The following is a 14627-nucleotide window of genomic DNA, read 5'->3' as shown; positions in this document are numbered from 1 at the left end:
CACATCTATTTAAATGTGATACAGATGAAAGAGAAAAGGAATCCGTAAGAGTGGTTGTATTTTGACAGCTGACTGTGGGGGTGGGGCGTGAGAACAAGACGGGCAAGGGCGACAATCCCGGAAAAACCCAAACTGTTCTTTACTATCCAAAATATACCTTAAAACTTCCAAGCTCTGAGACCAGACCCTTGTGCAGTGTATGTTTTGGGGGAGGAGCCGGGGAGGTAGCAAATGAATCAAAGATGCTATCAGATTTATCCTCTGTCACCTCCCCTCCGGCGATACAAATTCCTTTCATCACGGTGACCCCACCCTGGAGTAAGCAAGAGGCCGGGCTGTATAGCCAGTCGCTGATGCAATCCGCAGCAGAGCGCTCCTGGCTCTCTATCTTCCGCGCTTCCCGACCCTGAGCGCCACGTGTCGCCACACCGCAGCCTCCTCCAGAGGATACTCACATTGGCACGCCGGAGCTGGAGCCACGAATCAATCGAGCCTGAGCAATGAAGGTAAGTGTATTGCTGAAGTTCATGCTGGAATGCAGCCACCCACTCCGGATATTTCGGACACTAGGTGGAGCGAGGAGGATGGAAGGACCAGCATGCTTTGTCCCTCGTTCTGGGCTACTAAGCGTGGGGACCCGGCCTCGTGTCCACCCGCAGATGCTGCCGCTCCGGTTCGTTCCCGGGGTCTGTGATATGGCACCCATATTTAGAGGATGCCACAGCGCCTCTCCCACATGCTCCCAAGGCGGGAAGAAGGACCTTATCCTTGCGTCCGAGATGCCCAGAGATGGGGTTTGGGAAGGATGCTCCGGTGCTTTTCTGAGTAGGTGTAATAGAAGTGGGAGAAGGACTTTCTTAGCTGCCAAAAGCAGACAGCTCGCTTTTTGGGTCCAGGTTCCAAGTGGAAGCTTCTGAGAGTTACAGATCACTCGAGCTTCAGTGCTGCCTGAAGGATGGGAGAGTGCAGGCATTGTAGTCTAATGATAATCTGAGGTAGTGGGCCCAGAGGCCAGACTGAGGCGTTTTAAGATATTTTCCAGAGCCAGAGCCAGAGCTCTGGCTGCCTGAAAAGCTGCCAGAGCTGAAAAGCTCCCTTTCCTAAGGGAAACGGTACTCTGTCGGTTGTGCCGTCACCCAGCTTCCCAGAAGGAATATTCCAGTAATAAAATGTGGGGTTTCGGGGAACAACAGAGCAGAGCCCCGTTTCAGTTTCTGAGGAGGCGGAGGAAGTTAGAAACTCAGACTGCTCTCAAGCCTAGCTGGAGGGAATCTACATGTCACTTTTCTGTTCTTACTGTGCTTGCCCTCCCCTCTGGCCCTGACCTCTTCTCTTCCCCTTCCCTTCTCTCCCCTGCCCTCCCCTCCCCTCCCTTCCTCTCCTCTCCCTCCTCTCTTTCCTTCTTTCTCTCCTCTCCATCCCTCCCCTCTCTTCTTTTCTTTACATCCTTTACCTTATCTCACGAATTCATAGGCATTTATCTTTTTTTTTTTTTTTTTTTTGATTTTGTGAGACAGGGTTTCTCTGTGTAGCCCTGGCTGTCCTGGAACTCACTCTGTAGACCAGGCTGTCCTCGAACTCAGAAATCAGCCTGCCTCTGCCTCCCAAGTGCTGGGATTACAGGCGTGCGCCACCACCGCCCAGCCGCATTTATAATTTTTATACACATGCATTTAATGTATTCACTATCTTTCTTAGTCAGTTGCTCATTCTACCTTAAGATATGTTTCTAGACTCCATGGGTGGGCAGTCTGTATACAGGGAAAAGCTGGAAGCCACAAGCAGGCTGAGATAAGGGGTTTAAATTCCCCAGTGGTCACCTTGGCAAGGCTCAAAGCTGTGTAACTAATGAAGGGGGGCTAAGCCAAGACACCTACTGCCTTGTTGGGAGGGGGTGGGGCAGGAGTGAGCCGTGTGTCTTAGCTTGATTTGCTTTCTGAGTCATAGAGACAAAGGATGGAAAGTTTTTAAAAATGTCTCTGAGAGCCAGGATTAGCACACATCTGTAGTCCCAGTGCTTGTGGGGTAGAGAAGAATCAGGAGTTCAGGGCCATTCCGGTCACCCTAGGCTGCAGGGAACGGGGGGGGGCGGGGGGGCCGCGGAGTCTGTGTATAAGAACTATTTTCAGCTCATTGGATCCTGATGTTTTATATTTGAAATGGGTTGGAATCTTTTGGAAGGAAGTTAAAAACTTGATCCTAACTGATACAGCTTTCTGGTATACCTGTGATGTTGCATACTGTGAACCCTGAGATTGTGTTAACACACACCTTTAATCCCTCTGTCTGGAATACAGACACTTTTAATCCTAAACAATGAAGATAAGCTTTGTTTGTAGAAAGAAACATCCATGTTTGAAAGCGCTGTTTAATAGAGTGGCAGACAAAATGATGAATCAGAGAAAGATTTGACAGAATAGAATATGACCAACTTATTAGAAGAGAGAAGAACAGGTGGAGCCCAAAGGCTATACTACCAGGACCCCAGGAAGGAAATTCTTGGAGGACAACCACTGCAATCGCAAGAGGATTTAATTAGTCCAATGCATTGGGGCTGCTTGCTCACGCAGGAGAAGAAGCACTTGGGCAGAAGCATATATACAGTTTGAACAGGGCAGGTGTTTTTGGTGATAAACTGGTCAGTTGGCATTGATGTGCTCTGGGGGACCCCCTAACGGAGCTATCTGTTGTCAGAGGGCTCCATAGTTCTGATAACCCAAGGTTTTTCTTGGAACCATGTATATTCACTCTTTTTGGAAAAGGGAGGGATCATGTGTTTTTTCTTGGGACTGTGTGGCCTCACCCTTCAGGGAAGGGAGAGGGTCAGGGAGTAATTTTCCATGGATATTACACGGGAAGCTACTTAGGAGATAACAGTAGAAAGGAAGGGGGCAGTTTTACCAGGACAGTTATAGAGAGACAGGTTGCAGAGAGAGAGAACAAGTTAGACACAGGTGAAGACAGAACAAGCCAGAGAATGAGAAGGAGTCAAAAGACTAGAATAATTGCCAAAGTTAGTATAAGGCCAAGCAGAGCTATTCAGTGAGAAGCTGAGAGAAGCAAGTTTGAATCGGTCAGCTTGGAAAGGAGTTTGAGCCAGAACAGCTGAGTTGAACCAGCCAGCCAGTGTTCGGAAAGGACTAGGAAGGGGTGAGCTTATTCAGCAGTAAATCTCAAAGGTTGAAAACATTCTAGGCCTGGATAAGATTGTATAGCATCTAGAAGCTTCCAGTCTAGGCTTAGGTTAGCACCCCAGAGGCAGTAAACCTCCAGACGACAGTTACTTCAGGAGGAGAAGAGTTACTTTTACACTAGCTCCCTCAGTTGTTTTTGTGATTGTGGGTTTTATTCTGTCTCATTTGTGTCTATGAGGGAACTGCTTGGAAGCTGTAGCCAACCAAGAGGTTAGGGCTATTCTGATGACCTTACTTAAGTGCAGAAATAAAGAAGCTGCCTGGGCATCTGGGTTGGTTACACCTTTTGGGGTTTCAGGATGAAAGCTTTTTGTGGTGTTGCGGTGGGATGATTGGCAAGAGTTCTCTTTATTTCTTCAAAGCTTGCTAGCCACATTTCTTTATTAATTTAATGATTTATTTATTTTATGCATATGAGTACACCACCATTGCTCTCTTCAGACACACCAGAAGAGGGCATCAGACCCCATTGCAGATGGTTGTGAGCCACCATGTAGTTGCTGGGAATTGGACTCAGGACTTCTGGAAGAGCAGCCAGTGCTCTTAACCACTGAGCCATCTCTCCAGCCTTCTTTATTAATTTAAAATATTTATTTCTATGTGTATGAGTGCTTTGGCTGCATGTAGATCTGTGCGCATGCCAGAAGAAGGAACTGGAGTTATAGGTCATGAGTCACCCTATAGATGCTAGGAATCAAACCCATGTCCTCTGCAAGAGCAGCCAGTGTCCTTATTCACGGAGACATCTCTCCAGGCCCTGGAGGGGAGCTTTCGAGAGTCTGTTCTCTCGTCCACTATGGGGCTCACTAGGATAGAGACGAGGCTTGGTAGCAATCACCTCTGCCCATGGAGCCATTTCACTGAGCCATTGTCTTTTGTGTGTAAGTACATGATATGTACTTGTGCCTGCACATTTATATGTGCAAGTGCAAACATGCACATGCGTCACACATGTGTGGAGGTCAGAGGGCAACTTCTCACACTCTTTGCCTTCCATGTTTGAAACAGAGTCTCTATTGTTAGCCACTGAGTAATGTCGGGGAAGCTAGCCTGAGAGTTTTCAGGAATCAACTATGTATCACCTCACTTGGTGTTAGTTACTGAGCTTTGGGGATTTGAAGTCAGATCCTTATGGTTGTGTCTTACCCACTGAGCAACCCAGCCCCCATGATTCCTTTAAATATGTGATTCGAGGGGAACGGTCAGTGCATGCTAGGGAGCTTCTGTTAATGTACGGAGACTGAGGGACCTGCATGTTAGACGTCATTGCCTCAGCTCTCCTCATCTCTGTCGGCAGACATGGCATTCCCAGCAAGCATAGGAGGATTTCGCTGAGCCACTCACTTCTTGGCTATAACGTGGGCAGCCTTGGCTTTGTCCTTGTATCGATGGAACAGCTGCCCGTTGCTCTAAGGATTTGCAGTGTATGGTAACCTGGCCTCCTGCTGGGTGTCTGGTGCACACACAGCTGATGAGAAAGGGCTCATTCAGCCAAGCCTGCTGAAACTAGGTTCTGTTTAAACCAACAGTTCACCACTGCTCTAAGTAGTTCTTTGGACTCACTCACTGAATTCCGTTACTTCTAGAATTGAAAGTGTATATGCCCTTAAAATAGCCTAGAAATCAGACGTCTTATCTGCAACAGCATGGTGTGTCTCACAGACACTTCTATCATACAGGCTATGACTTTTTGGTGGAAAATGGTTTTCCCAAAACATTTGTCTTGTGCTTACTGGTTAATGGGAAACATTATTAAAAGACTTTAACCCTTATTATTTTTAAAATATTTTTTTATTTGTGTACGTATGTAAGCGTGCATACCAATGTCTGTGGGTGCCATCAAAAAGCAGAAGAGGGCCCTGGAACCCCTGGAATGGGAATTGCAGATGTTTCTGAGCAGCCTGATGTGGGTGCCGGGTACTGAGTTCAGATCCCCTGGAAGAGCAGGAAGTGCTCTTTACCCCTGAGCCATCTGTCCAGGCTCCACTTTTGTTTGTGTGGGGTTATACCATGGAGTGTGCGGTTATCATACAGGGTGGGGTTAACATGGAGGGTGGTATTATCATGGAGGGTGGGGCTACCATGGAGGGTGGGGCTACCATGGAGGGTGGAGTTAACATGGAGGGTAGAGTTATCATGAAAGGTGGGGTTATCATACAGGGTGGGGTTATCATACAGGGTGGGGTTATCATACAGGGTAGGGTTATCATGGAGTTGGGGTTATCATGGAATTTGGGGTTATCACTGAGTGTGGTTACCATTGATTGTGGGATTTTTCACCATGCACTCCTATACTTTAGGAAAGAGAAAACATTAAATAATAATATTCTGGAAATAAAAAAAAAAGAATCAAAGTAAATAGAAAGACAAACATAAGAAAAAAAAAATAGAAGAGTCAACCATGGTGGTACAAACTTGTAATTCCTGCAATTAGAAACCAAAGAGGAAGTTTGCTAAAAATCTGAAGTCAGTCTAGGCTGAATATTCAGTACAAGACTAGTTAGGACTCTGCCTGTGTGTGTGTGTGTGTGTGTGTGTGTGTGTGTGTGTATTTATATCAAAACTTTCTTTCTAATGAAAACAGAAAAACAAAAACTCAAAACAACAAGAAATGAAAGAAAGAAAGGAAATTATATAAGGACGTAATTATACAATAAGCAATAGTTTCTAGTTATACTCAAAACCATGGCTCTTTGGGATTCAAACTATTAACTTGCTTTACATTAAAAGCAGTCTTATATTAATTAAAAAACAAAAGCTGTTGAGTTTGGTTCATTGCTATGTATTGTGATGCTAAAAAGGTCTAGGCCATTGAGTGAATTCTCACATTTACAAGCTTTTGTTGTGCAAACCTTGTTCCTTGATTTATAACTATTGGATAAGTAAGATTGGCTACTTGCCAGAGGGACTGGAGGTGGGTGTGTTTTGAGTTACTTGGCTGAGGAGTGAGGAGAGACCTGGAGGAGAAGGAGGGAGAACTGGAGGGGAGGAGGAAGCCACAGTGGGGGAAGGAGGATCAGGGGTACCGTGGCCAGCACTGTATTTGGGCTACACCCCTAGGGAGGTAGCCAGGGCAGCAGTTAGAAGTGTACATTGGGGTGACATCCTAGTAATTGTCAAAGTCAAATAAAATAACCATAGTCTGAGTCTCATTCATTTGTAAGCTAATCAGGGATAAGCATAAAGTGGTTATCCACTATAAAAGCCAGCTTGTTTACTCTTTATTTTGGTGCAGGAACCTGAATATTTGATCAATTGGCGTTGTTTATAGTCTGGACCTTAGTGTGCGCCTCCGGTGTCCACCTGTGGAAGTCTTGTTTCGTTGTGGTTCTTTGAGACAGTCTCGCGTAGCCCTCTACGAGGGCTGCGTATATGCACAGGGAAACCCTGCTGCAGATTTTGAGGTTCTAGTTCCTTATGGGCATAAGCGCACTGATGGGATGCTACCCTCAGAACCCATGGTAGTTTGTTTTGCCAAGAAACACAGCTGAGATGCTGTTTGCATCCATCCTGCATGAGGCCAGGGTGGGTTTGTACCGGATAGCCATTCCATCATCACAGAGAAGGGGAATTCTGCCAAGTCTGTTCATTTCTGATTGGCTGGCTGGGGTGATCTTTGTTCTGAATGTTAGTTCAGCAAATTGCGGAAATCATAGTAAGTACTTCTTTGAACTTTGAAGATAAAAGATGAGTTAGAATAGAGGGTGGAGCGCAGTGATGGATGAGGGAGGAGCACGGAAATGGTTGCCTGCAGTCTAGGCATTTGCTGTGGAGGTGGTGATGGGAGGATCATTCAAGGTCACTCTAAGATACGTAGAAAGTCTGAGGCCAGCCTGGGTTGTGCGGAACTTAAGATATCTACAGCCATGAAGTACGCAGGGAGGCTGTGTCTTGGTTAGGGTTTCCATTATTGTGAAGAGACACCATGACCACAGCAACTCTCATACAGGAAACCGTTTAGTTGGGGCTGGCTTACAGTTCAGATATTTAGTCCATTATCATCATGGCAGGAAACATGGCAGCATGCAGGCAGACATGGTTCGGGAGGAGATGAGAGTTCTACATGTGGTTTAGGCAGCAGAGGGAGAGTGTTCCACACTGGGCATAGCTTGAGCACAGGAGACCTCGAAGTTCACCACCGCAGCAAGGCCACGCCTACTCCAATAGGCACATCTAACACTGCCGCTCCTAGGACCAAGAAAGCAAACGCATGAGTCTCTGGGGGCCATTCCTACTCAAGACTACATTCCTATTAAAAATTCCCTTTCAATATTAATATCTCTACTAGCTAATATTAAATTAGCCAAAATTAATTACTCCTCATGTTTGCTCTGTGCTTGCTTTTCCTGACAGCTTTACCAAGGGTTTTCATGCATATTTTTATTTATGTTTACATTTATTGACTTAATTTAGTGCACACCTGAATGTGTGCATGTGTGTTTGGGCAAATGCGTATCCACGAGTTTGAGGGCAGTCGGGACAACATGAGCTTCCATCTCAAAAACAAACAAACAAACAGCATCCCCAATAAAAGAGGATATAAATGTGTCTTTAATGTACTAGCTATATAATTAATTAATGACTTGCAAACAGTAAAACAGTAAACAGCTGGTTTAAGTTTCATATAATTGAACCCTGACATAGCTAGCTCTTTCTGAGGCTGCTAGGCTTCACAGTGTAACTTAAGTGTAATCTCATTCTTTTATTAAAAGAGTATTGTGTGGTTGTGCACAAGTGCATAGAGGCAAGGGGACAGGTTTGGGAAGTCAGGTCTTTCACCATAGGGTTCCCCAGGATAGAACTCGGGTCACCAGGCTTGGCAGCAAGCCCCTTTCTCCACTGTGTCTCTCCTTGGCTCCACATCATTCTAAGTCTTGAGAAACAACTGTGTTGAGAGGGGGCAGGGTGGTAAACACAAAGAAGTATAATAGAGTTCAATTCTGCAGTAAACATCTGTGCAAAGTACAGTAGTATTCAAAAAAGATTAATACAGAAGTCAGAAAGTTCCAGAAAAAGTGGGACCCTAGAGTTGAAGTGGGAAAGATGATCACATGCCCAGCGGAGTAAGCCGATCACATGACTAGACTCGGGGAGTGAGATGATCACATGACCAGAGGAGCATCATCCACTTGTATTCAACCACCGACTTCTGAGTGAAGACATCCCCTCGATCTTTACGACACTCTCTCCAAACACTCTTATCTCCCCAAGACGTCATCACACCACTCCTGACCCTAGTGAGGCCATCTCTATGGCAGCCTCCAAGGCAGAGCCTTCCCTCAAACTTGGAGAGGAGTGGTCACAGCCACCCCAGCCAGTGCTGTTTTGTGTAACTACCCCTCTGTGCTGTTCATAGTCTGTGCTGTCTCTTCCCAACCATAACTAACATCCTAGGCTCTTGGCTTCCACCCACAGATTCTATCACTTGCCTCTCGTGCATGGGAAACAGTGGCAGACAGCACGGCTAACAGCGGAGGAGGCTCCCTGTCTCTGGTTTTCTTTTGACTCAGAATGATGACCTGGGGTTACTGTAATGTGCACATGAAGCACATAAGACTTACGTGACACTGTGTAAGCCTCTGACCCTACTGAAGGTTTGAGGCCCTGAGGGAGAAGACGGTGATACAGAGGCTCTGAGCTCCTGTGCAGCCAGGGTGTGTGTGCATGCATGCATGCCTGTGTGTGTGCGCGCGTGTGTGCACGTGTGTACTCAAACTCAGCTGCACTCTACTATGGGATCTGCCAGTCTGACTTTCTTTTCTGTTTTAAACCTTAAAAATAGAAGCTAGAAGAGGGCACGGGATCTCTGGAACCTGGAATTACAGGTGGTTGTGAGCAATCTCATATGCACGCTGAGGATTGGACTTGGGTCCTCTGGAAGAGCAACAACTTCTCTTGACTATGGAGCCATCATCCTCTTCAGTCTGGAGAAACTAGTGATAGTTTGACCATTTTCTTACAATTCAGAAATTCTGCACAGATTGTTCAAGACCAGTCTAGGTTCCTTGAGACCTTACCTTAAAGGAAGAAACAAAATCAAAACTTAAAAAAAAATAGATTATAACACTAAAAAATATTAAAGACCCCTGATTCACCTGCTTCCTAAACTGGGACTGTTTGAGGCACAGAAGGAAACCAACTTAGGTAGGTTTCAACTCTTTGGAGGTCCAGGCTGCATCTGAATGAACATTTAAGGAACCTCAGTGGGAAACTGGCTTTTCTGTATTTGACTCTGTCCATCCAGGAGAGGCTAACCAAGCCAGTTCTCTCAGGAAATGGGACAGTCTCCTGGCACAGTAGCATCACTTTGCCAAAATCCCTTGTGGGTCGTGTAAGCTCAAGTGTCTGTCTCCGTTCTGCCCACTGCTCTCACTACACCAGGCCACAACTGTGCTCCACAGACAGACAAAGCTCAGGTTCTGTGCTCCATAGACAGACAGAGCTCAGGTTCTGTGCCCCACAGACAGACAGAGCTCAGGTTCTGTGCCCCACAGACAGACAGAGCTCAGGTTCTGTGCCCCACAGACAGACAGAGCTCAGGCTCTGTGCCCCACAGACAGACAGAGCTCAGGCTCTGTGCCCCACAGACAGACAGAGCTCAGGCTCTGTGCCCCACAGACAGACAGAGCTCAGGCTCTGTGCCCCACAGACAGACAGAGCTCAGGCTCTGTGCCCCACAGACAGACAGAGCTCAGGTTCTGTGCCCCACAGACAGACAGAGCTCAGGTTCTGTGCCCCACGGACAGACAGACAGAGCTCAGGCTCTGTGCCCTACGGACAGACAGACAGAGCTCAGGCTCTGTGGTTCTTTTCTACTCCATAAATTATACACAGCTCAGGTTTCACAAATGGCTTATGATGTCAAAGGACCGCTTGAATCTGGGGTATGATGGAGCACTATATGGCCCAAGCCAGCCTGAGCTACACAGTGAGTTCCAGGCCAGCCTGAGCTATGCAATACCATCTCTCAAAAACAAAACAAAATAAAATGAAAGAGAGTTTAAGACCTAGTATGCATCTTCACAATAAACACTCTAAATGAGGGTCTGGAGAGGTGGCTTATTACTTAAAAGTGTGTTCTTGCATGAACTTGAAGACCTGCATCCTAGAATCTTAATTAGCAGTGGAAAGTGTCTGAGGAAAAGACAAACCCTTGTATGACAGTCATGTGAGTTCTGTAATGGCTGCACCTGGGACCTCAGAGTGCTTACAGGTACAGCTCAGGAAGAACAGGCTCATCACTGCCACAGCCAAAACTGGAAAACACGCAGGAGTCCCAGTGGCATGTCTGTGGAAGTTGGGCTAAGGCAAAATATCCCATGAAGAGGTAGAGACAGTGTGGTGAGCTGCCTCAGCTGATCTAAAGCTGTCTCTGTAACAGCCGAGTTTAAAACCTACTTTTGTTTGATCATTTGAGACAGAGTCTCCACTAGTTGCTCTGGCTGGCCTGGAATTCACCATGTAGACCAGGCTCCAACACACCTGCCTCAGCCTCTTGAGTGTTGGGTTAAAGGAACACATCAAATGCAGGTTCCCTGTGCTCCTCAGCTCTCTCCCGACTGCTGGGATTAAAGATGTGTACCACCGTGCTTGGTCTTAGTTTTAAACAAAACCATGGTAGGTTTTGTGGGTCTGAGAGTTCCACCATGGCTGGGGGGTGGGGTTGGGTGGGAGACGGGTTTGCTAGACTACATTCCATCTTCGCAGGCAGTGAGTTTCTAGGCTCTTGGAAGACACACACTCAGGGGTGGTGGGATGCAGCCTAAGATGGGGGGCTCCAAGCTCAGGGTGAGAAAAGCCACAGGCTGGTGCCAGGATCTGGGGATCCTGGACACCCAGGTGCCTCTGGGAACCATGAGGAGTTGGGAATGGAGGGGCCATGGGCCAGTGATGAGCCCTGGGCTGGGGGAGGGGGAACTCTGGCTTAGCTCAGGGATGAGTGTCAGTGCAGAGGGCCGTCTGCAGGAGACTTAGCCAGTGGGGCTCTGTTTGACAAAGGCGTCCTACCACACAGGTTCCTAATGAGAGAGACAGTCCTTGTTTATCCAAACTGTTTATTCATGATTAAAAAAACATGGGTGCATACAACTTACTCAGGGTGGATCAGAGATTAAAAAGTTTTGCAGGAAGGAATGTCAGGGAAGGGAAGTTCATTGGCTGAACCCTCTGGTCATCTAGATACCTCGTTAGCATGGAGGACTCTGTGCTCTGTGCTACATGACTAGTGGTCATGATCCTCATGTGGGGTGTCCTGGTCACATGCTCCAGGACAGGAACTGGGTCAGGAGTAGATGAAATGCCTACGCTTCTCAGAAATGAGAATTACCGTGGTTTCTGAATCCCCTCAGCCTTCCTAGTTTTTGTCTGTTGACAGGGTTCCACTTGGCCCACAAGGTTTGCATAATTTACCAACTTTCATACATTTGTTAAACAGCATAGCAGACACTAGAAATTTAAGAGAGAATGAGGTCACTGCTCTGGAGCAGAGGAAGGCATGGCAGTCATCCAGTATTGTACCCACTCTATAAAATGTGGGCTTGAATTGGTTTCTTCAACTTGTAGCGCTTCCCAAAGAGGACCACCCCACGGAGAGGCATGGGAGACAATTGGTTTCTCTGTCTCCAACCTTTTGGGCAAAGTCAGCAGAAATGACTGTTGCCAACTCCGCATTGATACCGATCAGGCTAAAATCAAAATGGAGTCAGTCACACCTAAGTTCCATGACACCCACTATTCTAGACTGAACAGACACAAATCATTCCCTCTGCCCAGGCCCTTATCAGCTATTTCCTGGTGGTGATCGATCAGTTGGTACATCTGATAAGGATTCTAGTCTGTGGAAGGAAGTGTCTTGTAATCATGAAATAGAAAATAATATCAACCAAGCCAGGCATGATGGTGCATGACTGGAGTCATGACAGTATGGAGAAAGAGGCAGGTGAATTGCCTCTAGTTTGAAGTCAGTATGGTCTACATTGAGTTCCAGGCAGGTGAGACATTGTGAGACCTCATCTTAAAGCAAAATGAAAATGAGCCAGATAAGGTCTTTAAAATGTGATTTTTAAAGAAAATATTTGTTTAGTGTGTGTGGGCATGTGTGGCTATGGTACACTTGTGACCCGGCCCTTGGGTCAGTCAGTGGGGCCTGCAAGAGAGAAAGTGAGGATGGAGAGGCAAGAGACATGAAGAATGGAGCCAAGACAAAGTTTTCTAATCAAGGCTCATTTATTGAAAGAAAATCAGGGGTATATAAGCACAAGGAGGGAGTGTAGTGGAAGACACTTTACCACGAGTGCCTTGCAGCTGGGGGCACTAAATTTCAAGTTCAGGATATGTCTGAGAAAAACAAGATGTTTATCAGAGTGTGCTCAGCTGTTGTAGGCTGCTTGCAAAAACAAGTCTTTTGTCAGGGTATATGGCCCAAGATGGCGGCAAAGCTGATAGCCGCTTTCTGCTAGGAGTCGGCTCCCAACACACTTGCAGTCTGACTCATGGGGAATCAGTTCCCACAAACCATGTGGGTTTGGGGGATCCAACTCAGGTTGTCAGGCTTGGTGGGAATGCCCTTTCTCCCTGAGTCGTGCCTCCAGCCTGTGGTGCTGTCCTTGGTAAGCCTTTATTTAAATCTCCCCCAAGGTTTGCCTGGCAGAAAACATTTGTGGGAGAGAACATGTTGGCAGCATAGTTCCGTTTCTTTTTCATACATGCTTTTCACGCTCTTTAAAACAAATCAAAAGCTTTTCTTTCACTCATTCCAAGGAATCAAACACAAAAGTTGCTAGGGCATGAAGAAATGGGTAACTTAGGTTATTGTGTCCCAAGCCCTCCTGTAATCAAGTCACTGTAAATCCCTGTCCTCCCAGCTTTGCCTCACCAGGAAGCCACTCCTAGTCAGGGTGGAACAGGGTCACAACAATCACAACCACCATGCTCCTTCACTAATCCCAAAAGAGGAAAAGGGCCTCAGTGCTTTATAGCATGCACTGTTCTTACAGGAGACCCGAGTTCGTTTCCCAGAATCCTTGTTTGGGTGCTCACAACAGCCTGTAACTCCAGTGGCTTCCGACATCCTCTTCTGGAGTCTGAAGGCACTCACAGGATGGTACACACAGGCATACAATGCACACACAATTAAAAATAAAAACAAATCGTTTGGCTAGGAATGGAGGTGCATACCCTTAAACTTTAGTTCTCAGAAGCCAGGAGCAGGAGTGTATCTGTGAGCTTCGAGGTAGCCTGGTTTAAGTATTGAGTTCCAGGCCAGCTGGGGCTACATGAGGCCCTGTTTAAAAATAAATCTTAAAATTTTTCTTAAAATTGCTTATTAATTTTAGAGCAAAAAAAAGAGGAAAATGGAACAGCAGTTTCCTGGCAAGCCTTTGAGGTGTAACTTGAGCCATTACAATGATAAATATGTCTACCACCGTGACGGTCAAATGTGGTTCTAGGAAGCCTACATCATGTTCTTGGGTGGATCTTCTTGCTGAGTCTTAGTCTCAGTCTGTCTGTCTGTCTGTCTGTCTGTCTCTAAGTGTGTATAAGTATTTTGCTTGCATGTTTGCATATGTACCACGTGCATGCTTGATGCTGTGGAGGCCAGGGAAGAGTGTTGGATCCCTAGAACTACCCATGATTGTGAGCTGTCACATGACTACTGGGAACTGAACCTGGGTCTCGGCAAGAGCAGCCAGTGCTCTTAACCACTGAGCTACCTTTCCAGCCTCTTAAATTTTATTATTACCATTTAAGATTGTTAGTGCTGGAACTTGAACCCAGGGCCTTGTGCATGCTAGGCAAGCAAGCTACCTTCCCAGCCTTCTTCCTCTTAAGCCTTAAAAATGTCTTTGTCTGAACTTCAGTTCTGCCCTCTTCTGGTTTACCCTCAAAAGCCAGGGATCCAGTTTTACCTAAGAGTCAAGGTCTCTACAGGATGAACAGAGTTCCTTGGGATGTTGTGATTGACAGTTCCATGCCCAAACTGACAATGGCATTTAAGGTTAAAAGGGGAAACAAGGACCAGGCACGCCCTTGGTGCTGTCACCCCAGGAAGCTGGTTGGGCACACTCAGCCTGCTGGTGTTTGCTGTGGGCTTAATGATTTTCCGAGGAGTAGTGGGTGCCTGAATTACGTCATTTTTAATGGGGTACTGCTGTCTGTTGAATGAAAGTGTTGCCAGAGTGCTGACAGCCCAGTCTTGTGAACCAATGAGTTTATCGGAGGGAGTCTATTGGGGGTTAGGAAAGCATGAGTGAGGGGTGTCCTGTGGCTTTTTCCTCAGGGCCATGCACAGTTTGGAGTAAAGATTATCTTGTCCACAACACAGTATCACAACAGAGTGATAGCCAGGTCTGTGGTAATGTTAATGGTACTATTGACACTTCCAGTATGGTCACAGGACCCTCCCTTGGGAGTCTAGCTGTCACTTACTCTCTC

At 46.5% G+C, this 14627-nt stretch overlaps 1 protein-coding gene across 1 annotated transcript in view; it reads left to right on the top strand.

The window, feature by feature from the left end:
* Positions 1-266: 266 nt before the first annotated feature.
* Bcat1 (branched chain amino acid transaminase 1) overlaps positions 267-14627 on the top strand; it is a 71550-nt gene continuing 57189 nt past the window's right edge. The window contains exon 1 of the mRNA XM_034511609.2: positions 267-506. Within this exon, the coding sequence (XP_034367500.1) occupies positions 501-506 (6 nt within the window). The 5' untranslated portion in view covers positions 267-500. The remainder of the gene's footprint in view (positions 507-14627) is intronic.

Source organism: Arvicanthis niloticus, chromosome 9, assembly GCF_011762505.2.
Source record: "Arvicanthis niloticus isolate mArvNil1 chromosome 9, mArvNil1.pat.X, whole genome shotgun sequence".
In the NCBI taxonomy this organism is placed as follows: domain Eukaryota; kingdom Metazoa; phylum Chordata; class Mammalia; order Rodentia; family Muridae; genus Arvicanthis; species Arvicanthis niloticus.
Note: the sequence above shows the minus strand (reverse complement) of the source record. Positions and strands in the feature narration are given on the sequence as shown.